The sequence below is a fragment of the Danio rerio genome, chromosome 11 (genome assembly GCF_052040795.2).
Source record: "Danio rerio strain M-AB ecotype USA chromosome 11, GRCz13ab, whole genome shotgun sequence".
Taxonomy (NCBI): Eukaryota; Metazoa; Chordata; class Actinopteri; order Cypriniformes; family Danionidae; genus Danio; species Danio rerio.
This window is the reverse complement of record NC_141031.1, coordinates 29,445,001-29,472,801: the sequence shown is the minus strand read 5'-3', so window position 1 is coordinate 29,472,801 and position 27,801 is coordinate 29,445,001. Positions and strand designations below refer to the sequence as shown.

At 35.0% G+C, this 27,801-nt stretch overlaps 1 protein-coding gene across 4 annotated transcripts in view; it reads left to right on the top strand.

The window, feature by feature from the left end:
- iqsec1b (IQ motif and Sec7 domain ArfGEF 1b) overlaps positions 1-27,801 on the top strand; it is a 347,358-nt gene that overhangs the window by 74,159 nt on the left and 245,398 nt on the right. For all 4 annotated transcript variants that reach the window (XM_087273769.1, XM_087273761.1, XM_087273768.1 and 1 more), the window contains exon 2: positions 19,215-19,250. In XM_087273769.1, the coding sequence (XP_087129895.1) occupies positions 19,215-19,250 (36 nt within the window). The remainder of the gene's footprint in view (positions 1-19,214; positions 19,251-27,801) is intronic.

Below are 27,801 nucleotides of genomic sequence, written 5' to 3'. Positions count from 1 at the left end.
ACAGACTCTGGTGCCGTTCTGTTCATGTGAAGTTGTGGCGGTAAATCCAAAGGGAAAAATGCTTCAATAACACGGTGAAACTGGCATCTTCTCCTCCTGAGTCTTTACCTAGTTACAGCAGTAAACAGCTGCCGCTAGAACTCACAATGGACACAGAAAACACGAATATACTTTGGTTTGGATTCAAATACTATTTTAAAAGGAAAGAAGCTGGCAGAATCGAACTCTTAAGCAAATCGAGCTAAGATGTGAAAACAAACTAATAGCTGCAGCACGCTAAATGTCAGACTGTCCTTTCCTTTCGTTTCATTCCTTTGAGTTTAATTAAAGCTAGACTCCACTGTGTTTATTATAGCTGTGGAGCAGTATTCCAAGAGTAGATACTCAAGATAATACTCAATACCTCAAGTGACAGCTGAATTAAGCTAATAAAACTGCTTTAGCTTACAATTCTTATTTCAGCAAAGCACAAAGCTATGGCATTTGAGTGATGAACCCTTCCAGTGTGTGGGGTTGCAGGTCTAAGGAGAGTCAGGGCCTTTTTATCCAGTTAAAAAATGCGTTTTCCCTCGCAGTCGCTGATGTACAGGCTGGCGGGTGAAAAGGTTAATTTCATTGCCCTGCTGGATTAAACAATTTTAGGATTTAATAGGGAGAGAGGACAAAAGGAAGCGAATGAAAACTTGACTTTTGGTGACCTTTAATGGACATGGGAGCTGGAGCCAGAAGCAGAACTCGGCCAACACTTCTAGAACAGCACATACGGGTGGATGATTTTAAACTGGGCTTGTTTTTTTTTACATTCATAACTTTGTGCATTATTCATGAAGGAAAGTCAAGGAAATCATTTCTGGATTTCTAAACAATCCAGTCAGTTGTAAGCTTGAAATAGTAGAGTTTACAATGTAGCACATGTGAATGCACAACAGAGATCTAAATGTCTTCCAATTACTGTATTCTTCAATTAGGTCTGCCCAATATTTAGTTTGTTTGTTTGTTTGCTTGTTTTTTTTTGTTGGTTTGTTTGCTTGTTTACACTTTATGGCTCCCAATGTGGAAAATTGTCTTGGACTCTAGGCCCACATTTGCATATACTGGACGAAAAACAGACATCAGAAACACAGATTAACATAAACATTCAATCATCAACACAAATATTACTTCTTTAAAAATCTAATTGTTATGGTAAAAAGTGTATTGTCGACCAGAAGGCAGTAACTCATACTTACAATATAAATTGTGCGAGGTATTAGCAAATATTTTAATAGCTTCACTCCGAACTGACAGTATATTCTCATGGTTGTCTTCACCAGCTCTCTAAGCTTAGCTTTCGGTTGAACTGTAATGTTTCCATACCATTAATTCATAGCTTATTATGCTTTCAATACTGTATATCGTTTCAACATCGATATTGCAATGTGTAACATGTGTTATCTGCAATAGTTACATCGCAGGATCAGCAATGTCAAGTTGGGGTGATAGTTAACAGCATAGTATTTTAGAATATGTTATTTGTGGAGTCATCTCAAAAGTAACTCTAAAATAGTGTGAAAGATCTTTATTTAGATGTGTTATTAAGATCTGTGACTGTAATATTTAACCAAAATTAAACCAAAAGGTTATATTGGTATATAAACCAAAAATATATTGTACTTTGGCTGCACATTACATCGTTTCAGGATCTGCAATGTTGAGTCGGATTATAACCAGGAAACTGTGGTTTGTGGAATCTGTGCAAGTAATAGTAAACTACTTTAATTTGTGCACAAGAAATTATAAAGTTTGGGCTTTAACAAAGAATAAATGTTTATATTCATTTATACTGTCAAGACTACACTGTTTTATTTAGTCATTTCTGTGCCTTAATACTGTTAGACTAAAAACATATATTCATATACTGCAGTAATGCAGAAAAACAAAATATCGCAATGTCAGTTCTTTTTCAATATTGTGCAGCCCTAGTATTTAATTATTCATACAATGAAGACTATACACTATACAGTGTTATTTTATATATTATTATTGAATTTCTATACCTCAATACTGTAGGATTCCACAGATTTTTTTTTTTGTATCTGTTCAGTTGTTTTGTATTTTATGCAGATACTCCTCTATAAAATAATGCTAATCAATGTGAACTTATGAATTCATTTAAAATAGAGTTATAAGTCATTTTGTGAAATTATATTCATTTTGAAATATTTATCGCAGACAAACAAAATTTTGCAATGTCAGTTTTTGTGCAATATCACGCAGCTGTTTACCAGTGAGGGGTAGTGCTCTGAAACACACATTTCCCCTGGCCAATAATCTTCAGTGCAAAAAATGCTTTTCTTACTTAGATATTTTGTCTCGTTTTAGTCCAAATATCCATACATTCTCAAATGAAGAAGCATGAATATAGAAGTTAAACGTATTGTCTTGTTTTAATAAATAAAATAATATGTAAAAATATTATAAATATTATAAAGGAGTTGGTTAATCTGCCAATGGGTTAAGCAAAGTTATGTTGATTTTATTTCTGACATATGATTATTTTGCTTACCCCATTGGCAGATTATTTGGCTTATTATTACTTCATTTAGATTTTTCCCCCCCTTAAAACAAGACAATATGTATAGAAAATGCTTCTTGATTTAAGAATTTTTATATTTTTGGAGTAGAAACAAGACAAGGAATCAAAGTAAGAAAAGCTTGTTTTGCAGTGATGCCACCCAGTTTATATAAATACTGTATATATAGGAAGTATATGCAGGAAGTGTATACATTGACTTTAGTACAACCACAGAACTAAATTTCAAGGAAATTATGACCTGAGGAAAACAAGGACCTCAAAAGTACGGAAATTGTAGGTTTTTCCTCCAGTTTCAGTCCTCATTGGATTCAATCCTCATTGGAATTGCTAGTTCTGTGTTTTGGAGACGAATAGAGCTAATATGAATTCAAGAAGAAAGGCAATAAACATTAGAATGGTTTCATTCATTCTTTTTTTCAAAGCATGATTACGTTTTTTAACACTAAAGAAAATGATATGTCTATGATGGCAATATGTGAAACTTGGCATAGCTATTTCTATTCTCAGGCATCAAACAAGACAGCAGCACAAAGTTAATAATAATTCATGTTCACTGTTTCTTCACTCTATCTCACAGAGATGCTCTGCACAGTAATTTTCTTTTGTCCTAAAGGGCCAAACAGAAGTCAACACTGTGTCCCACTGTGGCCATCATCTTGAAAATTTAAAAGACTGAAATTATTTATGCCACACAAGCACTGGTTGTGCTGAACATCCTCCTAATGAGGGCCAGTAAAAAGTTTAAAGCTTCAGCACCAAAGGATAAACATGTCTGAATCAACAGGCAGAAACAAATGGAGATATTAAATACACAAAAGACGGATCCCAGTGTCTCAACTAAGATAAGAATACGATGTACTGTATATTTGTGAGACTCTCAAAGCTTAATCGGTTAGGGATGAATTACTGTAGCTGACCTAATTTTCTCAAAGTATCTGAATCTGACTGGTGAAATGTGTTAATGTGCTGGACGATTAAGTAATTGCCCATTTTCCATTGTTGCCTAATAATAGAAGAACAGTCAAAAAAATCTTTTCAGCTTTGAACAGTGTTACTCCAAAATTGCAGGCATGTTTTAATATGTTAGCCAAAAAAATGCAAGCAAATATGGTAATTAGAACTTAAAAATATATCGATTTATGGCATTTTAAGAGGAGGACATCAAATGGATGTTGCTATTATGAATGTCTTGCTAGATGCTTACTAAATTACAGTAGGCAGATTACAGATACTCAAGTTACCAAAATTTTAAGTCTCAACCTGATACAGATCTGATCCCGATAGTTCTATTAATACACTCAAATAAAATATGTTCTTTAGTAAAAATAACAGACGTGTAGGGCCACTGTATATGACAGACGACACAATCTAACTAAAAACATGATGCCTGCTGTAAACTATTTGAGCATTCGTGTTGACATTGATCTGTTGTGGTCCAGCTTGTTTACTTTTTTAATATTAATATATTGTTCTTTGAAATCTGTAATATGCTACCTCTATTGACCCTAATCATTGGTGAAATAACCAGCCTTTTAACAAAGGCTGATATTTTCCTGCAGACCAAACTAAACTGTCTGAGTCCAGTTTCACTTAATAAACATTCCTTATTCTGTTAATGATAGTCCATATTGCACCTGTCAGTTTCAATTTTATTAATTTAATCAACTACTTTTACCATAATAATCAAGACTTTACAATCTATTTGCGCAGTGAAAGTATTCCCCTCCGAAGAATAAACTCTGTGAGAAGGATGAGAGAACAGAAACTCATTGTGAGAATAATTTTACGGAGCAGAGCACATTGCGTCTGCGCAGCCTGTGCGTGATTGACACGCTTGGTGCATTACTGAGACACAGCGCACAGCCCTCCGGTTTCTGCAGATACTTTCAAAACTTTGCAGCAAAAAGAGAAAAGTGCATTGAGGATCTGTCCAATGTATTAATATTAAGCCTATTCTAATTGATAATTTCAGGTAGGCCTACTTTGTGTGTGAAGAGCAAGTAATAGCCCTCACTACTCCAGTGTTGCAAATGCGATCTGCTGATCTAACAGACACAGCGCAACATGATTTAGAAACAGCAACAAATTCCTTGTTGCAGGTCAAAATTAACCAATTTAATGCAAAACTAAGTGCATTTTTTCCACTGATTATTTAAACCAACAGAAACAAATAGTCTTGGAGAAAGTTTTTCGAGTTGTCATGAACGCGACACGCAGTTTGAATTGTGAATGAATGAAGAATGATTGACAGGAGCAGAGGCGGGAAGCGCTGAGGAGAACATGCAGTTAACCACTTGAATATTCATCTGTGCATCACATTAAACTATAGAATGGCTTCTGAACATTTAGAATATAGTAGGCCTACTTGATGACCTTCTAGTGCCATACAATACGCTACCTTCATGGCTTTTGTTGGCTTATCAATTGCACAGAATATAGCGCACGCGCAAGAACAGATTTGGATCGATACGAGCTGGTTGATACGCGATCTGCAAAAATATGTATCAAACTGATATGCGATCCAAGTATCGGGATTGGTGCATCCCTAATATTATAATAATTTACATTACTAACTGAGAAATAAAACAAGTAATTTTTAAAATTTTAAAATTACATTTTTTTTATTTTTTTTATTTTTACTTTTAGTGTTTAATTTATTTGTAATTAACATTCAATTTATATATACTAATCGTAGTTAACTGGTTTTAGAAATAAAATGTGCTTTTCATGTACTATTCAATACTGTATATTCATATTGATCTATTAAATGTGCCATACACTGCATTGGTTTAATAAGTTAAATTGTTCTCTGATATCTACTTAGTAGGTTTATGGCTTCGGTAAGTTCATAAAATCTCCAGAAATGGTTAAATAAGCTCATTTATTACTTCATATAATACCCATAGAATCAGAAGGTCCATGATTGACCATATATCTTTCATGTCGTGAATATTAATAAGCTCAGCTCAGCTCTTACAGACTCACACACACACATACACAGTATGATGTACGCTGAAAACAGACAAATATAAACCCGAATCACCAAATATATTGTGGTAAAAAGCTAAATTATAATTAAACGTGACCAAAGAGAGATGTACAGTATCACGTTGTATTTTGAAGCTACTGTCAAAAAAAAAAACACAGCCATGAATTAATATCAACCTCTGCATGAACATACAGTATGACATTTGAGCTGAGTGATTTGACTTGATTCCGCATCTACATGTGTTTGTTGAAACACATGCATCACATTTCACAATAAACACAATAAGTAAACAAAAGATGTAACTAAACCTACCTTATGCCTCTTCCGAGTAGAGAATAATAGATTTATAATCTGTAAATATTTCATTTTGTGTCCTGAAGTGAGTTTGAAACATGTATAGTGCTGTCGTTGCCCAGTAACGAATAGTATCAAAATAAAAGTCCCACATACATAGTAAGTGAATTATATGCTTGACATAACTAAGGGTGGAAATTATCACTGTAGAAAATGTTTTTGGCATATCAAACACAGCCTAAGGCATGCATATTAGTGATTTCAGAGCTTTTCATTATCCTAGAGCCAAATTTGAGTTTTGTTCTCTTGATAACGTCAGCTGCTCATCAGGTCTGGATGAATTACCTAAAAAAGGCATACATGCAAATAATAAGGGCTGTCTCATCACAGTTTGTTTTGTCTTCTGATTGGCTCATTGTTCACCAGGGTTTTTACAATTGTGAAATAGACATGAAAATGAGGAAATAGTGGTGTCTGAGGCTCACAGTATGCTCGTTTCTATATACTGATCTTTTATTATTCCTTGGTATACGCAGATTTTCATTATAAAGCACCTTTGATAAATAATTGTAATTTCAGCTTTAATTACATTCTCATATTTTAAATTCATTTAATTATAAAAAAAAACACAATTTATAATAGTTTTAAGAAGAGCTGCACGATATTGGAAAAATCAGACGATATTTAGTTTTTCTGCAATATGTTTTGCAATATGAATATAATTTCACCAGATTAATTGAAATAGCTCTATTTGGAATTATTCCATTTATTTAGATAGATAAGAATGTTCTTTTTTTATGCAGTCATTCATTTTCAGTGGGAGCCAGTGGCGCTAAGCTTAGAAGAGTGGTGGAGTGTGTCTTCGCCAGTGTGGGCCACGAAATCAAGTCAACTTTTTGGTAATGAGCTATGACACGGTTTGGCGGCATGCAATCGGAATGTAGAAGTAGAACCCTATTTTTAACATTAATAAACAGTAACAGCACTCATTTACCCAGTTATGTTGCTTTCAGCTTCCTGTTAGAATTCTCATTCCTGAAGCAAAACAACTTGACAATGACTGGTGTAAATAATAATGCTATAAAAAATCACATCTTGTGTTGCTCACATGTGTCTATGATGTTACAGTAGTCATTTACTGTAATATTTTGTGTAATGGGGTTTTGCTTCAAAGCTTCAGACAGACAGCTTTAAACACTATATTTGTATGTGTATATACATGTACTTGTATGTCTGAAGCTGTGGTAGGGTTTGCATTAGCCTGCAGCAGACTTGTATTGATGGTTTTGCTTGCTTGCTATACTTTCTAACGCGGCTGGAAACCACTGCCACTGCCTGCAGAGTCTTGTATTTTACCCACACATGTAGCTGTGTACCCTTCAGTGAATATCAATAAGCTATCTGATGGGGTATATGGGTAGATATGATTTGTTATTCAAATTGAATGCTTTGATTTAATTGTGTTCATAAGCATGCCATGAAAACAAGCTTAGAAATGATGATTGATTCTGATAGGACCTCATTAGAGCGATAACGATTAGGGTCATTATAACCTTGTGTTGTGGTGATTGAGCAGCAGTGTTATGTTTCATTGAATGACATCGTTCCCCGATACTATGCTACGTGAGGTCTGTTGATTTCATTAGTCTGTGAATATTGATGGATAGTTCAAACATTGTGGATTAAATGCGATGTTTAAAATTGTTTCATTTGCCATGCAAAGGTCTAGGAAACCATTGTTCTGCATTAAAGGATTTTTATATGTTAATGTAATGAATGCAGTCATTATGTAAAATGATCCATCTTTACATGAAATTAACCTATTTATAATTTAAGATTGAAAATATCAGTCTGTCTATCTATCTATCCATCTATTTGTCTGTCTGTCTTGCCCCTTTAATATTCTATTCTATTCTATTCTATTCTATTCTATTCTATTCTATTCTATTCTATTCTATTCTATTCCATTCATCCATCCATCTGGCTTGCCTTTTGATATTACACTAACCGGCCACTTTTTTAGGTAAACCTGTCCAACTGCTCATTAACGCAAATTTCTAGTCAGCCAATCACATGGCACCAACTCAATGCATTTAGGCATGCAGACATGGTCAAGAGGATCTGCTGCTGTTCAAACCGAGCATCAGATTGGGAGGAAAGGTGATTTAAGTGACCTTGAACGTGGCATGGTTGTTGGGGCCAGACGGGCTGGTCTGAGAATTTCAGAAATGTCCCTGTTCTACTAGTATTTTCACGCACAACCATCTCTAGGTTTTACAGAGAATAGTCTGAAAAAGAGAAAATATCCAGTGAGTGTCAGTTCTGTGGATGCAAATGCCTTGTTGATACCAGAGGTCAGACTGGTTTGAGCTGATAGAAAGGCAATAGTAACTCAAATAACCACTCATTACAACAAAGGTATGCAGAAGAGCATCTCTGAACGCACAACATGCGGAACCTTGAGGCAGATAGGCTGCAGCAGCAGAAGACCACACCAGGTTCCACTCCTGTCAGCTAAGAACAGATAACTGAGGCTACAATTCACACAGGCTCACCAAAATTGAAGAAGATTGGAAAAGCGTTGCCTGGTCTGATTAGTCTTGACTTCTGCTGTGACATTCGGATAGTAGGGTCAGAATTTGGTGTCAGCAACATGAAAGCATGGATCCATTCTGCCTTGTATCAATGGTTCAGGCTGGTAGTGGTGGGGTAATGTTGTGGGGGGATATTTTCTTGGAACACTTTGGATCCATTAGTACCAATTGAGCATTATGTAAACGCCACAGCCTTCAATACAGCGTTTCTGTATTGTTGCTGACCATGTCCGTCCCTCTATGACCACAGTGTACCCATCTTCTGTCCCTCAGGATAACATGCCATGTCCTTAAGATTTCTGGTTTCTTGAACATGACAATGAGTTCACTGTTCTCAAATGGCCTCCACAGTCACAAGAGCTCAATCCAACAAAACACCTTTGGGATATGGTGGAACAGGAGATTTGCATCCTGGATGTGCAGCCAACAAATCTGCAGAAACTGTGTGATGCTATCATGTCAATGGAACTAAATCTCTGCAGGATATTTCCAGTACCTTGTTGAATCTAAGCATTAAGGCAGTTCTGAAGGCAAAAGGGAAGTCCAACCAGGAACAAGTACTGTGTATCTAATAAAGTGGCCAGTGAGTGTATATTGTCTCTGTCGTTGTCAGGATTCTTTGATGAATAGAAATTCAACAGCATTTATTTAAAACTGAAAGGTTTTCATGGTTTTAACTTATACTTTTGAACACTTCACTGTATCCATGCTGAATTAAAAAAAAAAAAAAATTCTTTTAATTTATTGCCCTTTCTTTCCTTTTCTTTTCCTTTCCTTTCCTTTCCTTTCCTTTCCTTTCCTTTCCTTTCCTTTCTTTTTTAAGTCTCTTGTAAAGTGGCGAATCGTGTGTGTGTGTGTGTGTGTGTGTGTGTGTGTGTGAGTGAGTATTAAAATAGACAGAACAGCACAAGGACAGATATTTTTATATGTAGCTATTTATATCTCTAGTATTTATACGTATCCAGCAACTTGCTACCCCCTGTATCCTCTCTTAGATTATAATTATAGATATGCAGGCTATAAGTGAACAATGGGATTTTGTAAATTTGATATTTTGAATCATCTTTCTCTTTCGTGCTAAGCTTGGTGTTTAACGCAATGCATTAAATTTCTGATTTTGTCGCTGACGACACAGTAGGACCTTCAGACTGTGCTATCTTTGCGTCCTTCGTCGTGTGGTCTACGTTTTTTTTTTAAACACAAGTCACAGGAGGCCACAAAACGATTGCTGTGCTGCATTTTTCTCAGACATCTGTTCCAGGGCCACTCCTGTGGGGAGGCACAGACACAGCTTTGAAGTGCTGGAGCTGTGATGTTAGATTTGTGCTTGTCTCACACTTTACGGAGGGAGTCCAAACTCTCCTTGCTTAAAAAAAAGCCCCAGTACTCTCAAGTTACTCTCTCTTTCATATTTTTTTGAACCGCTGTCTTGTTAAGAAGTGATCTGACTTTCCTGACTTTCTTTTGATGATCTTGAGTATTCTGGTTTATCACACTGTAAAACCTGTTCTTTGGGTTTTAATATTAAGCTGGCATTTCAATTGCGCTGAAGGTGAGACATATTCATTTTGCTTTGAACATTTGGAGCTTAAATTTCAGAACTCGCCTAAACAAGGAGATGTGTTATAGTCTTGGAAGTTGGAGGACAAACTAGTGTGACGTCATTACTAGTAGAGGGCAGATAGATCCAAAAGAATCGATTTTTTATTTTTAACGATATTAATATATATATTTTTAAATATTGGTATTGATTTTTTTTATTTATAGCCGATTTTTCTTAATAATGTTATGTAATTTTAACAACAGTAAAAAGCAATTATATCTATTTTATACAATAATCATTCTGAAGATAAAAATAGAAAAGATCATTACAAAATATTTCATTGAAGCATCGTATATCAATATCAACAATACTTGTATTAAAATAATTTATAAATTGGGTTGGAAAAAAAACAAAATAGTTGGTATCGCTCATCCCCACTCATTGCAAAATAAAATCAGGCTACAATTTGTATCAGCGACCAAAAGCAAATTGACGGAATGGAAACGAAAACATCTTTGAACTGCTATTGGTCTACTGCAATTAAATAAGTGGGAGTGGCTCTGAGGATCCACCTCAACTTTCTTGGGATTTCACCTACTTTTAGGGCTCAAATTTGTGCACAATATTTAACAGGTTCCAGGTTTAATGATATGTTTCATGGAAATGGTGTGCAACAGAGTTTGACATACACTTTCACTTGTTTGGTGGGTGTGTCAAAAATGTCAACCCAATCAGGAGAAACATGTACATATGTCATGGGCTGTTATAGAGACACATTGCAAAATGGATCCAGGGTCTGTCCTCTTGTATTGTGGATGGCAAGATCAGTGACTATGACTGAGCATATTTTGCAGTATTAATCATCTATTTATTAAGTTTTCATTCGGTTCCAAATTATATTATATTATATTTAATATTATATTATATTTAATATTATATTATATTATATTATATTATATTATATTATATTATATTATATTATATTATATTATATTATATTATTTTATTTTATTTTATTTTATTTTATATTATTTATTCATTTTTATTTGGGCTAAGTCTCTTTATTAATCTGGGTTATCCGGCATATGTTTTACGCAGCGGATGCCCTTCCAGCTGCAACCCATTACTGGGAAACATCCATAAGTAATACACTACGGACAATTCAGCCTTCCCAATCCACCTATACCGCATGTTTTTGAAAACTGGAGCACCTGGAGGAAACCCACGCCAACACAGGGAGAACATGCAAACTCCATGTTATATTATATAGCCAATCATTTACTCACCCTCAAGCCATCCTCAGTGTATATGGCATATTTCTGTCAGACAGACACAGTAATTTGAGATTTTATAGTGGCTTTTCCATGCTGTATAATGGTGTTGAATAGTGGCTTTTAGTTTGAAGCTTCTGAAAACACATTCATAGTCAGACTAACTCATTTACTGCCAGGGGGTTAGCTCATGTCTTATGAAGCAGATTGATATGTTTTTGTTGCAGAAATATAATATAATAATATTTGTAATATTTATAATAAATATACACACATGAAGTTTGCTGTCAGAAGTTGAATATTGCGACAGTCTTGAATAAAGTTCTCTTAATGTTTGTAAACTCTGATTCACACAAGATTGGATAAAAAAAAAAGTTCACATAAACACAGTCAGTTATGTCTATGAACAAACAGCTTGGGGAAAAAAATCACGTTATCAGTTCTGCATATTAATACAGCAACATCTGCAACTGTTAATATGATTCAAACTGAAATCACTCATAGCTCTTGAGTGAATAATGTTAGTAGATTAACTTTGTAAATAATCGTTCTGTTCTAGGCTAATAGGGTAGATTATTGTCACATTTACATTCCTATCAGCTCATTTATTAACTGAGATCTTCCTGCGTGTTTTCAAAATGCTCAAATGTCTTAGCTCATCTGTTTTATTTCTTGTTTAAAGTGCCTGACCTGGTTTTGGCTGGTGGTTAACCAGAGCTGACTTGAGATCTGTTATCAAAGGCATAGCAAAAATTGCATCTGCATAGCAGTCTACTGAGAGCATTGAAAAGAATGCAGTGTTTCTGCTGCAGGAAAAGACAATGAGAAGAAACACTCTCTGTTTCCCTTTTTTGTGTTGCTTAAAATCAATTTCTGTCAAGAATAAACAGGTCATGTCTTCTCGCCAACTGTCTGCCAGAGGTTTCATGTTTCCTATTGTGACTTTCATGTTGTTTCAGTGAAGTGTAGTGGCATCAGTTTGGTTTGAACAGTCGTAGTGTGATGTATGTTTGTTGCTGTTGTTCCTGTAGAGTTCAACAGTAGGGTTTCTGAGTAAAAATCTCATTCATTTTCTCCATAGAGAAATTGATTTTCAGCGCTGAAACCTTTCAAGGCTCATCTACCATGAGCTCTGAGATGAAGCAACGGTATATGCTTCTGTAAAATCCACAAGTCAGTGTGAGAAATAGTAGCAATAAACTTAAAAAATCATTAGTTTTTTATTTAGTCGGCCTTAAACTTTGCTACTTCAGACGTTTGGGGTTTTAATTTAGCAAAAGTTATTTTTTAAATAAGCTGAATGGATTTGTTTGATCAAGAATTCTATACCATTGTGAAATTAAGATGAAAAATTACTGTTTTTAGTTTTAATGCATCAACAGTTAATTAATACTTTTTTAGCAGACATTTCTTTAGTCCACATGTCAGGTAAAACATAATTATTATTTAAATAAAAAAAAAAAAACTGGATAAAAATAACATTTTTAACAATTTGTCATATGACTGCTGAATAAATATGAATAAACTGAAACTGATTTATTTAAAAAATCTGACTGAATCTAAAATGAATGAATAATGTATATTTTCATTCATTCATTCATTTTCTTGTCGGCTTATTCCCTTTATTAATCCGGGGTCACCACAGCGGAATGAACCGCCAACTTATCCAGCAAGTTTTTTACGCAGCGGATGCCCTTCCAGCCTCAACCCATCTCTGGGAAACATCCACACACACATTCACACACACACACACACACACTTATACACTACGGACAATTTAGCCTACCCAATTCACCTGTACCACATGTCTTTGGACTGATGGGGGAAACCAGAGCGCCCGGAGGAAACTCATGCGAAGGCACGGAGAACATGCAAACTCCACACAGAAACGCCAACTGAGCCGAGGTTCGAACCAACAACTCAGCGACCTTCTTGCTGTGAGGCGACAGCACCTCCTACTGTGCCACTGCCTCGCCATGTATACTTATATTTACTTATTAATTTAGAAAAACAAGATATTTAAGATTTCTACATATACACTCACCAGCCACTTTATTAGGAACACTTTACTAGTACCGGGTTGGACTCACTTTTGCCTTGAGAACTGCCTTAATCTTTTGTGGCATAGATTCAACAAGATATTAGAAAAATTCCTCAGAGATTTTGGTCCTTATTGACATGATAGCATCACACAGTTGCTGCAGATTTGTCAGCGGCACATCCATGATGCTTATCTCCCATTGCACCACATGCCAAAGGTGCTCTATTGGATTGAGGTCTTGTGACTGTGGAGGCCATTTGAGTAAAGCAAATCATTGTCATGTTCAAGAAACCAGTCTAAGATGATTCGCGCTTTATGACAGCACGTGTTATCCTGCTGAAAGTAGCCATTAAAAGATGCATACACTGTGGTCATAAAGGGATGGACATGGTCAGCAACAATACTCAGGTAGGCTGTGGCACTGACACTATGCTCAATTGGTATTGGTACTAATGGGCCTAAAGTGTTCCTAGAAAATATCCACCTCACCATTACACCACCAGCAGCAGCCTAAACTGTTGATATATGGCAGGATGGATCCATGCTTCCATGTTGTTGACACCAAATTCTGACCCTATCATCCAAATGTCACAGTGGAAATCGAGACTCATCAGACCAGGCAACGTTTTTCCAATCTTCTATTGTCCAACTTTGCCTCAGTTTTCTGTTCTTAGCTGACAGAAGTGGCACCTAGTGTGGTCTTCTGCTGCTGTGTAGCCCATCTGGCTCAAGGTTTGTGTTGTGCATTCAGAGATGCTCTTCTGCATACCTTGGTTGTAACGAGTGGTTATTTAAGTTACTGTTACCTTTCTATCAGCTCAAACCAGTCTGGTCATTCTTCTCTGACCTGGCATCAACAAGGCGTTTGCGCCCACTGAACTGCCGCTCACTGAATATTTTCTCTTTTTCTGACCATTCTCTGTAAACCCTAGAGATGGTTGTGCGTGAAAATCCCAAAAGAATAATCAGCAGTTTCTGAAATACTCAGACCAGCCTGTCTGACACAAACAATCACACATTAAAGTCACTTGAATCACCTTTCTTCCCCATTCTGATGATTGGTTTGATCGTCTTGACCATGTCTTTATGCCTAAATGCATTATGTTGCTGCTGTGTGACTGGCTGATTAGAAATTTGGGTTAACGTGCAGTTGGTCAGGTGTACCTAATAAAATGGCCAGTACGTGTATATTTGAATGTGTTTAAGGATCATATGACAGTAGTTTCATGTAATTGCCTTTGTTTTGATTTGATTGTTGTTTTGTCATACATTTTTGACTCATTTACCAATTGTCTTGTCTTTTGCCCTTAAAAAAAGTAAAAAGGTCACATGATCCTTTAGAAATCATTCTTATATGCTGATTTGGTGTTCAAGAAACATTCATTATTATTATAAATATTGAAAACATTGCTACTTATTGCAATTTCTATCAGGATGAAACTACTAACGCAAACTCTTGCTGAATAAAAATGAATTAAAAAAAAGTCTTATTGAACTCACTAGTTACATAGCTTTGCCATTGTTTTTATTTCTGTTATTATGACACTAATTCTTTGACTCATAAATTGTGCACAATCATTTTTTCCCCTTGTTTTTAATACTTCTAGAACCAAGGCAGCTGAAAAGTATGTGATCACTTTTGTGCTCCATTATTATTATGTTTTTCAATTATTCATTTAATTATTCTTTTCCCTCTAGACCACATAATAGCTTATCATACCACCGCCAACAAATCAAAATATTCATAAGTGCAGTAATGTGAGCTCAGTAAGGCTCATTTCGTCCTGTTAGGTACCACTAGCAATGTCATGCAAAGTAGAGGTGCATTTGTGACACTGTAGTCTTTTCTTTCCCTCTAGCATTGGCTCATTTGCTTAATTGCTTAATTTGCTTATTACTGTATTATATTTGCCTGGCACTATCATATCACTTTTTTTAAAACTAACACCTATTAAACTATTACAATGAGCCACTTATGACCTTCCTGGGTTGCTTTATTATCTCTTTGCACTTCTAACTTAGGAATATTTGTAATATTCCTTGTTTTTTAATATCAGTTGTTTTTTAGGTCACAATATATACGTGACTGTTCAATTAGCAAATACAATGTGGTGTATTTCAAGCTGCACTTACAATTAGTCAGTAATTAACAGAAAAATATAATTTCTTAAAACTCAATCAATTATGATAATTAGTTTTGTTTAGGTCCAAGTATTAACGGCAACCCAGCTACTGTGTATGCTAACTAGCAATCAACAGTGTCATCAATTAGCAAAACAAATATAGGGAAATACTATAAAGTAGGTGATGCTTTTTGCTTAAGTATATGATGACGTGTTATTGACAATCCAGTGGTGTTTTATACTAACTTTTATACTAACTTACATTTAGCAATTCTCAGTAATTAGCCGAATTGAAACAATGGAATTCATATGACCCCATAATAGTTTATGCTAACTTACAATTAGCAGTGTCAGCAATTTGCAAAAACAAAACAAATCAAAAGAAAAATTTTAAACTAGGTAATGTTTTTTAAGTAAATTACAAAGTATTATTGACAATCGTGGTGGTTTACACTAGATTACAGTTAGCTAATTAACAGAACTGTAACAAATGGATTTCATATGACCCCACTATAGTTTATGCTAACTTACAATTAGCAAAAACAAAACAAAGCTAGGGAAATACTAAATTAGGTGATGTTTTTTTTTTTTGTTTAGGTATGTGATAAAATATTAATGACAACCCAGTGGTGGTTTATGCTAGCTTACAGTTAGCAGTTCTCAGTTATAAGCATAATTAAAACAAATGGAATTTAAATGACCCTGCTATAGTTCATGCTAACTTACAATTAGCAGTGTCAGTAATTAGCAAAAGCAAAATAAATCTAGGGAAATACTCTAAGGGTTATGTCTTTTGTCTATGATAAAGTATTATTGACAACCCAGTGGTTTATGCTGGCTGACAATTAGTAATACTTAGTTATTAGCAGAATTAAAAAAACAACTGGATAATATAATTAGAGTACGGCATTTTGAGTTTATGACCAAGATTTACCAATAGGCCAATATTGGCATTGGTTTATGCTCTCACTCCAGACAGGCGAGCTAGAGCACTAACTGCTATGTCAGTGGTTCGTTTCATTCATTGACATATGAATCTGCTGGCAGCTTGCACAGAATATGACAAATTGAGTTTTGAAGGCAGACAAATACCTAGACGGGAATAGCAAAGATGCAGTTTCGGAGATGAAAGGGTTCACTATCAATAGTAAGGATGACAACACAGAATTTTGACTTTTGCTGGGACTTGTCAATATATTCCAGTCTATACATCGCCACTGGACACCTCAACAGCTCTCAGACTCAACCCTTATCATTTTGAGTAACCGTTTGTTTTGTAATAGAATCAGAATCAGTTTTCTGTCCAACTGTTTGAGAGTGTCTAGTGAGAACTGTAGTGTTTACTAAAGTGTGATCGCTATCCTTGGTGTGCTTTTTTTACTTAGCTGTGTTTTTGATTAAAAAATGGCTCACAAAAGTATTTATTTCTGTATGTGCCTTTCAGATTGGCCTGCAAATGCATTTCCCATGATAGCAAAGAGTCATTGCAAAGATGTCTATTTGTGTTGTGTTTACGTCTTTAAGACACATTTATTAGACTGTTAGCTCAACTGCAAAATGTTCATTAAATGTCCATTTTCAGACATTAAAAAAAACTGTATATCTTGCAAATTCTTTCAATAGAACCTTTTTTCATATTTGTTTGGGGATTTTTCACCTTTAATTGATAGGAAAGTAGATAGTATAGATGGGAAAGCATGCGGTGCAAAGAGTGGAGAAGAATTGGCATAGGACCTCCATGCAGGAAGCGAACTCGGGCCGCAGTGAGTGCCATGTAACAATGCACTGTACCACTACGCCACTGGCACCGACTCAGCAAACCTTTGTTTTCAAGACAAAACAATCTGCAAAATACATTTTGCAGATGCACATATGTTATCTGGGTCCCCATAATGAAAGACATCTCATGACTTGACAATGAAAAAATGATATTTTGTTATACTCTTCTGAGAAATTTTGTTAGCAAAGGTCATTTGTTTTGTTTCTATAATGGCACATTTAGTTTTTGGACGATAGTGGGTTTCAAGGTTAACCGCGGTTTGGGAAAAGTCAAGGTTTTAAAACTGCTAAAACTTTCTTTTATACTAATCTTCTGGTACGTGTAAGTTGTTTGTTGTTTTGACATGTTTTAGTTTTACGTTTAGGTTTTTAGCAGAAAAGTGAGCGGTGTAGTGGCGTATAAGAAAAGAATTAAAGTAGTAAAAAAATCTGTGTTTTTGAAACTATTGAAGACAGCAGAAGTCAAAGATTTATTTTATTATTAAGCCTGTCATGTTTATTGTTCCAAAATATTGTAAATGTTTCTTAAAATAAAATATATTGTTTTCAATGGATAAAAGTACAAAAGAACAGTACTCAGAATACTGTGATACCGTGAAACCATTATATTTTTATCCAAGATTATGATGCTATCAGAATCTTATACTGGCCCATGCCTAGTCAGCTTATGTTTACTTTTTAATGGTGCGAATCTGATCTGAGTGGGCAGACTGAAATGGATTTGAATAGTATTTCAAACAACATGAATCCATTTCAGAATGGATTTGCAAAAAATTATTTAATGTTTTTTATTGCCATTCAGATTGCAATTGAAATTGGACTGACAATCTGAAAGGGGCTTTTGACTTCTGTCATATAGCGAGTCTCTCGACATCTTTAATCCAGTGTGAATCATAGTGTTTCTAGAAAAGCCATTCTCTTTCTCAAAAAAAAAAAAAAAAAAAAAAAAAAAAACGCCCTTTCCTAAACTTGTGAATTATTGAACAAGGGCTTGGGCCAGGGGATGCCTGAGGTAATCTGCCAGTCACAAATGTGAATATTAGAGCGCTCCATCAAATACAGAGAGGATGGTGCTGGTTGAGGGTCTGATCGCCACTGGGTTTTCACAGAACCGCGAAGGCTTCTTTGCTTCTTAAAGAAGGATTTATGATTGGCCTTGGGTTGTTTACTCCTTATCTTGTCAGTCATGGCAAATAAATTCATATATATTTTATATGCACAATATATATATATTTTTATGACATGCTTGTTTGATATTAGAAACAATGATTTTAAAGAAAAAATACGTTCAAAAATCATACAATATGGCCCAATTATAGGTATGATTTATGATTGTTTTGGGCTGTTTACTGCTAATCTTGTCAACCATGTAAAAAAAACTTTATATACTTTAAATTCACATGTTATGATGTGATTGTGGGATTCTGCTCAGTTATCTCTATACAGGATTCACCATACTGATTTAAATTGTAGCCAAGTTTGTGTTTTGAAAGTTTTTGACTGATATATTAAATCTGTGGCTCAGACGAGTCATTTCTTACCTCTTATTACTCTGGTCTGGTTGTGTTGTATGTTTTTTTTATGATTTTCATGAAATAATGTTTAGAGATTATACAACTTTTATATGTGAATCAGACTCCTGAGTTGTTGCCAATAGTTATTGATTCATGTATAAAATATTATTTATAATATTTAAATACTTGAATAAGCCTATTCTGCTAGTTTTGTGCATTTTTGATACATACTGTACATTAATGTGTCCATAAGTCAGACTACGGAACAGAATTCCCACTTCATAGTCTTCATAGTCAGTTATTCATAAATTGGTCATGCTGAATGTTGTTGCATTGATTCCTACTGTATGACAAATCAGTTAGCGTATATCAAATATGGTGCTCTATTGGTACAATGAGAACTCTCAAAGTTTGATATGTCAAAGTTTTCTTGTGCCTCTTTTAGCTTTCGAGTGGTTTCTAACACAGTGTCTCTTTTTGTGTCCCCACAGGAATGAAAGTGAGGGCCTGCGCGTCTCAAATGTCAGGTAGGTTAAGAGAGGACACTTCTTTGTGGATCTGCTGTCACCCTGATGCTTGTAGTAGATGCTCGGAGAACTGCATTTCTCATTGCCATGTCAAACATCGCGATGCACGCTATTGAACAGAATTATGTCATTTCAACAGCTAAGTCATGCATGCTTGTTTGCATTTTCTCAGACGCACATTAGCTTTTCAGATGGACATCCTCATTGTCCTCATCGTAGACTTGTAAGCCGCTTCGCTCATTGGGGATTTCTTGGAAACACTAACAATGAAGAGTTGTTTTTTCTAGGGCTGATTTTTGGATTATGTGGATTATTTTTAAGCTTTTAAGTTTACGTACAAGGGCATTGTGTAATCAGGGACGTACCATTGAAAGATTTTACTTTTTAGTTTGTCATGCTTTTGTTCTATGTCTAGAATTGTAAGAGTTTGTGTATGTATGTATGTATGTATGTATGTATGTATGTATGTATGTATGTATGTATGTATGTATTTATGTATGTATGTATGTATGTATGTATGTATGTTCAGTTGAAACCAGAAGTATGTTCTGGTATGTTCTTTCTTTATGATGCCATCTAAGCTGTGAAGTGGACCAGTCCCTCCTGCAGCAAAACAACCCCACAACATGATGCTGCCGCCCCCATACTTCACAGCTGGGATGTTGTTCTTAGGCTTGTAAGCTTTCTCCTTTGTCCTCCAAATGTAACACTGTTGGCCAAACTGATGTTCAAACTTAGTTAAATCGACAATCTCAGATCACAGGACGTGTCTCCAAATTTTGAATTTTTTTACCCAGTGTAATATTGCTAATTGTAATCTGGCTTTTTTTTTGTTGTTGTTGTTGATTTTCCCATGTTGTCACAAAATGGAAGCAGAGGTTTTCCTTAAATACTATTCTACAGTTGTGCCTCCAGTTAACTCAAATGTTGTAAATCAGCCAATCAGAAACTTCCAAACCCTTGACACCATCATCTGAGCTTTTTCATAGGCATTATAATCTTATTGTATGTAAACTTGACTTTCAAGAAAAGTTATAAAACTTTCTCAAAAAAATCTCTCTCATTATTCTGCCATCAAACATAACAGAAACAAATTTGATAATCCTAACTTTCCCAAAAGAGAAAAAAGTTTAGTCACATTAACATCTGACTTTATTTTAAATGGTTTTGTGCCTTTTTATACAGTGTATGCAAACTGCGTGTGTGTGTGTGTGTGTGTGTGTGTGTGTGTGTGTGCGCGCGCGTGCGCATGCGCATGCGTGTGCGTGTGCGTGTGTGTGTGTGTATGTGTGTATTAGGGCTGTGCGATTTTGGGAAATATATAACTGCCATTGTTTTGACAGATATTGCGATTTCGGTTTGACTTGTGATTTTATCTTGTAGTCAAGCTTCAGCTCAATATTTTGTATTGTTGTTTCTTACTGCTAAAATTCAGTGACTGGAACTGAAAAGATATCAACTTATATTAGCAAACAACTCTGAAATTGTTCTTTGGTGTTGCTTTTTAGCAAGACACTCCTCATATTTTTAGGTGCTGGTTGTTGTAATTCCTTGTGCTGTGGCAACAATTCTGCAACAGCTCTTACAAATTACCTGGCTTTGTTTAGTGTCTGTGACTTTGAAACCAAGACATTACAGACATGCTGTTTTTCTTAGATATTAATTCATCTATTCATGCTTCTGAAGCAGCAGACACCATTGTCCCACTCGTTTGCGCTTTTCGTTTTTTTTTTTTTTTTTTTTATTGTGGGCTGCATAGTTCGGTTGATCAGTTCTGATTGGGCAAAACGAAAGTGTAGTCATGCATTTGCTATGATAATATATATTTTATATCACAGCCTCTTGTGACCGTGATTGCGATTGGATTTCGATTGATCACACAACCCTTATATATATATATATGTGTGTGTGTGGGTGTGTGTATATATATATATATATAAACAAATATGTCCTAATATATTGCTGAATTAAACATATAAGGAAATACTGTAACCAATAGGACAAGAAGTCATTTATTATTTCTTTATATATTTATTTGCTAAAATCCAGACAGTGGCAAATTAAAATATCAACTGAAATACGTTACAGGTTCATTTGAGCGTTTGTCAGCAAGAATAATTAATTAATTATTTTTTTTATTATGTTTGGAGGCTTCAGTTTTCTTTTTCACTACATCATAACTATTTATAAATTGTGCATAAGCCTATTGTTTCTTAATATCTCATCCTGTGTGTGTCATTTAAAATAAAAAAAGCATGCCCATTAACAAACTGCACAATGAAACATTAAACTTTCTACTTTGAAAATCTTTTATCACCTAGAGATGTCTGACTTATTGCTCAAGTGCTGAAGGATCAAGTCTTATAAAATAAGACATATTTTTGTACCATCTTTCTACTTGACACTTCAGTGAGACACTGTGGATGTTTTTCCATCAATTTAGACTCAAACGTCTCTACATCACTGTGATGTATATATTCTCTTAAAGGACAGATTTACTTTACAGAACAGATCTGTATTGGTATCAGTTGTGGCCATGTTATATTGTCACAGAAATGCGAACAGAAACACAGCTGCTGCAGTATCCGTTCGGCTGAACATTTATAGGTGTTTCAGCACTAGGATTATTAACAGGCTTAATTAGATCCTGGCTCGGTGCTGCAGCGTTATAGCATGTGAATCAATGTACCTCGACGTTTCCTTCCGGCTTGGGGTGGCATTAGATTAGATGGAGAAACGAAATCTTCAGGGACTCCTCCATACATCCAGCAAGTCCTCCTCGACACTCGTAGCGTTTTGTGAGCCAATGTAATGGTCTTGTTCGGGGTTTGCTGTTGATCCCAGATTTCATCAGCCAGTGATATTTGAATTGAGCGCTAGAGAGGAAATTGTTGTAAAAAAAAAAAAGCCTAGGCTGCTTATCAAAGCGAGAAACTCCCCTAAGGATCGCTCCTGAAGGAACATTGGACTTGTGCAACAACATTAAACACGATAACACACAACAGTTGTCAGTAATTTGCAAATTATCTAGCTGCAGATTGATGACACTTATTAGTTTTTAGGGTGAAGTGCTGTAAGGGACGGAGGGTGAATGATCATAATCAGTTAGGATCGCTGTGTATTTTCTGTTAGGCTGTGGTAAAGCATGTAGTTTTCGCAGGCAGGGGAAAGTCTCGCTGTTTTAGCTTTTGACCGAAGGCCCCTGTGTTGACAGTCTCTTGGCTCCGTTTTTCCCCGGATCTGTCTTATTAGCATGGAGAACTTGATAAGATTGTTGAAGTGGAAAAGCAAGGCAGATATGAATCTAAATTTAAATCTCCTTCCTGTGCTGGTGTGAATGAATGAAGCAGATGTATGATTTGGCAGACCAAGGACTTGTTAGTGAAAAATGCTAGTGTGTTGAGTTATGACGGACTGATATTGGTCAGTTCTTGTTTATTCAGAGATGATTTTCATTAACTGATAAGCTCATTCCTTGGCTGATTTTACTCGCATGTTCCTCCCAAATTTTTTGTTGGCAAATGGTATCAAGCTCCCCTAAAACATTTAATGGAAGTTTTCTGTTTTACATTCTTAGAGTAATAGTGTGTGTGTCTTCATGTTTAATTTTAGACATAAAAAAAAAGTAGCGTCACAAACCCACACAATCTTGCAGCAACTCGTAACTTTTTGATTTAGTGGCTAATTCAAATGAATTTGTACAGTTTAGGGCTGCACGATATTGGAAAAATCTAACATTTATTATGCGATAGTTTGTTTAGTTTGATGAAATAAAGCTGGAATAATTGAAAGATTAATCTTAAAATACTCATGTTTTCAACTCCACCATGCATGATTGAACTAATGACAGTTCTATCCAATGTGGTTTAAAGCCTGTTAGAAAAAAAGGCACTGAAATTTGCTGCAGAAACAAGGTTGTATTATTGTGAACCGCAAGTATAAAATGACAGTATTCTGCTACACGTGTCTTTGACTGTTGAGTGTGGTGGCGACAGCAGCGTGGACTAAGGCCACTCATGCCATCTGCCAGGGGTACTGCTGCTGTCTCATTAGATGTAATAATCTAGCAAAACAGCAACATGTTGACAGGATGGAAGGAAACATTGCTAATGCATACCCTCTTGCTGTTGATGTTGTTTTTTGCTATATGCAAACCAATGTACAGTAAGCCATGGGACACACAAATCAAATATGTTGCAGTAGACTGCATTTTCATTCCACAAAGTGAAACTAAAAAAAAGTGCTGCATGCATACAAACTGTAAACTAAGAAACATTTGTTTACCATTTCACAGTACTTCTTGCTCACCAAAAAGGGATTCGCTCATACAAATATGCCCGATAATCTGTTTCATTTGCAAAAATTTAAGAAACGCAACAAAATGACAGCCATCTTCTTTGTGTTCCACCTTGACTTGTGTTGTTTGCTTAGTTTTTTTTTCCCCCACAATCTGAACAGCCAATTAGAGCACTCTCTTTCAACCGTGGCTGGCATTGATTCATCATGCTGATTTAATGAAAACTGTTTCCAATGTGAACCTTTGGACTAGTTTTTGTCCTGTTTTTAAACTTTTTAAAAAAAAAATCATGACACTGTTAGAAAGTAATCTTAATAGGAAGTACATTTTCCATCACCCCATGTTAATGCATATTTTGAAAATCATATTTGAAACGAGTGATGGAAATGCCAAATTCTGAAAAAAAAATACCTTTATTAGCAAAGAAGTTTTCACACTCACTTGAGGTGATTTTGTCCTTTTTCCATTATTAGCATTATCCATTTTCCAAGTAAACTCTGACCTGGCGAACATTACTTTCATTTGAATAATTAGCTGTCTCTATTATGCTTGCTTTGTTTAATGTTGGTCACAAATACAACTGTCAGAAGTGTATCTAGTGTACTTCACATTTGGGAATTGATTTTTACATTTTATTTTGCATACTTTGAAAAGCTTCTCTTCACATTAAGATAGAAACCTGACTACTTATAAATTTTTTGCAGTTTTGTCTATAAAAACATTGCAGAGTGTTGTTGCATCAAAATCACTAATCCATATTGGCAGAAATGAGAAAATGTAACATCTGAATACATATTGTATGTATTCTAAAGGCAATTTTTAGTATCTTTTTGCAGCATACTGGTTAATATTCACATTAGGATGGAAACCTATGTACTTATAAGATCGGTGCAGTTTTATATATATATAAATATACATATATATATAAAGTGCAGCTTGATGTCATCAAAATCACTGATTCATACTGGCAGAGAAACTATTACATTTGAATACATACTTTACGTTTTCTAAATGCTTATATACTGTATATAATATGAGCAATGGCTGTGTGTGTGTGTGTGTGCGTGCGTGCGTGCGTGCGTGCGTGCGTACGTGCGTGCTTGCGTGTGTGTGTGTGTGTATGTATATATACAGTTAAAGTCAGAATTATTAGCTCCCCTGAATTATTAGCGCCCGTCTATTTATTATTTTATTTAATTTCTGTTTAACGGAGAGATTTTTTTTCCACACATTTCTAAGCAGAATAGTTTTAATAACTAATTTCTAATAACTCATTTATTTTATCTTTGCCTTGATGAAAGTAAATAATATTTTACTAGATATATTTTTTCAAGACACTTCTATACAGCTTAAAGTGACATTTAAAGGCTTAACTAGGTTAAATAGGTTAACTAGGCTGGTTAGGGTAATTAGGCAAGTTATTGTATAGTGATGGTTTGTTTTGTAGACTTTTGAAAAAAAATAGAGGCTAATAATTTTGACCTTAAAATGGTTTTTAAAAAATTAAAAAACTGCTTTTATTCTAGCCGAAATAAAACAAATAAGACTTTTTCCAGAAGAAAAAATATTATCAGACATACTGTGAAAATTTTCTTTGCTCTGTTAAACATCATTTGGGAAATTATTTAAAAAAGAAAAAAAAATCCAAAGGGGCGCTAATAGTTCTGACTGTATATATATATATATATATATATATATATATATATATATATATATATATATATATATATATATATATATATATATATATATACAGCCATATCACACTGCTATGAGTGTAATATTGCGTTTATACAAAAGTTCGGCGGCATAATCATGTTTATAAAAAAGAAAATCAAACATGATGAGTCTCAAAAATCCTTTTGTATGAGGAACTACTTTATTCCACCATTCATTCACATCTGCAGCTGACGTCAGAACAGCAGAAGCCATTGTTACTTCACCAATGTCACTTTAGAGCTAATATTTGAATGATTCTCTTGCATAATTTCTAAAGTGGTGACAAAACAGGGGAATTTGCTCACATTTTAAAATTATAAGGCTGAACTGCATGAACTGCCATCAGTCTACAGAGATTCCCCAGTATTTCTCTGTTGCAATGAGGAGATCACAATAATTAATCCCGAAAAAAGCCAAAGCGAAGTAAACACTACCAGATTTCTATGGTATAAATACAGCACTACAAAATACAAAAGAGAGTTAGAATGTTCACCCATTTTATGATGATTTGTTCAGCTGTAGTTTGAAATTTATGCAGATTTTTTTCTCCCTAAGGACTTCTTAAGTGCTCTCTGTCGCCATCTTGTGGCAGAACGTCAGCCTGCTAAATTCGAAATTATAGATATTTAAAATAGGCACTATCCTTATTAATAAATTGCATAGTTGCAATTTAAACAACAAAATTCTTGCCTAAAAAGCCTCAAAACCTACATTATGTTGTCCAACAGCTGCAAATTTGTCAAACTAGTGAGTTTATTTCTCAGCTCGTCATGTGGGCAGAGTAATACACAAGGGTGAAGAAGCTGTATGAGTGCTGATATTGCAGAATATCTCACGACTATCAGCCAATCAAATTTGAGAACCAGACAGAACTGTTGTATAAATATGTATATATTTTATGTGTTTTATCAGCTTGCAGGAAATGATCAAGAATAATCTGGAGCCATCAGAAATCTTTGAACATCAAAATATCAAAAGTGTACAAAGAATACACAGACTAAGCAACAATGAATGGCATCATCAGTAAAGATATCATTAAACATGGTTGTGTTGTGACATTGCTGTCTGATCCAATATAGCCAGCATTGCATAATCTATTTTCAGTGTCTCTGACAAATCTGTGTCAAACTGTGTCTGAAAATGAATCCGCATTAAAATGTAATGACAAACAAACAGTGTTTTACTTATCATCATCTTACACAATCCCACTGCTACTGGCACATTTTGAGCAGTATCATTGCTCAAAATGAATACAATATTGAATATCGAAGGTGTGTGTGTGTTGTAGGTTTAATTTATAGAGGTCATACCTGCCTAATGAAAACTATTGATCTGCTGAATATTTTACAGAAATGACTCTTTAGCTTCAAGCTTCACCTCCTATGTGCCTGGAAATGAGGACAAACACTAATACGTAGTAAGAGATGCACTTACAGTAAACTTCTGTTCTACAATATCAAAGCTTGGAGCCAAACTCAATTGAGTGAACCAGCATATCGCTCATATCTCTCCCTTATCTGGACGTTTTTAAGTCCCCTTCAGTCAGACTTTGATGTGGAGACTGATAAATGGATGCTGGCAGTTGAGTCGGATATCAGTGTTATTTCAGCCACTGTTTTAATGTCATCAAAGCCTCTCATCTGTTTCAGACCACTAAAAACACGATGAGCCTTTCGAAGACAAAAGTGACTGCCGTGGAGGGTTTTATGCTTCAATCTTGATGTTGGAGATGTACATGTGTGAACTAATGTTTTTAATAATTCATTTTATTTTATTAGTTTATTAGTATATTTAAGTTTTATTTGATTATTTCTAAAGCATTTAAATGTAATAACTTATTATGGATATTATTTAATGTGATGTCTATTTATTTATTTAAAAATGAACATACTTGTATAACTAAATCTTGCAAAATTAGCTTTTGTAGTTCAGTAACAACATGCATGTGAGTGTTTCATAAATACTGTAACATTACTAATGTTTACTGCTTTTATCAATTCTTATTTATTTGTTTTTATTATCTTATTATCTTCCCGAATAGTTACACAATTTATTGTCTTCATGTAGGTATTCATCATGAATGTTATTAATACATTATTATTTTCATTGTTTCATACAAATTTCCAAACATTTATTCATTCATTCATTCATTCATTTCATTTTCTTTTCGGCTTAGTCCCTTAATAATCTGGGGTCGCCACAGCAGACTGAACCGCCAACTTAACCAGCGCGTTTTTTTACGCAGCGGATGCCCTTTCAGCCACAACCTATCACTGGGAAACATTCATTCACACTCAATCACACACATACGGACAATTTAGCCTACCCAATTCACCTGTACCGCATGTCTTTGGACTGTGGGTGAAACAAGGGCACCCTGAGGAAACCCACATGAACGCGGGGAGAACATGCAAACTCCACACAAAAATGTCAACTGACCCAGCCGAGGCTCGAACCAGCAACCTTCTTGCTGTGAGGCGACAGCACTACCTACTGTGCCACCGCTGTGTGATAAATTTCAAGTAGTTTTATGTT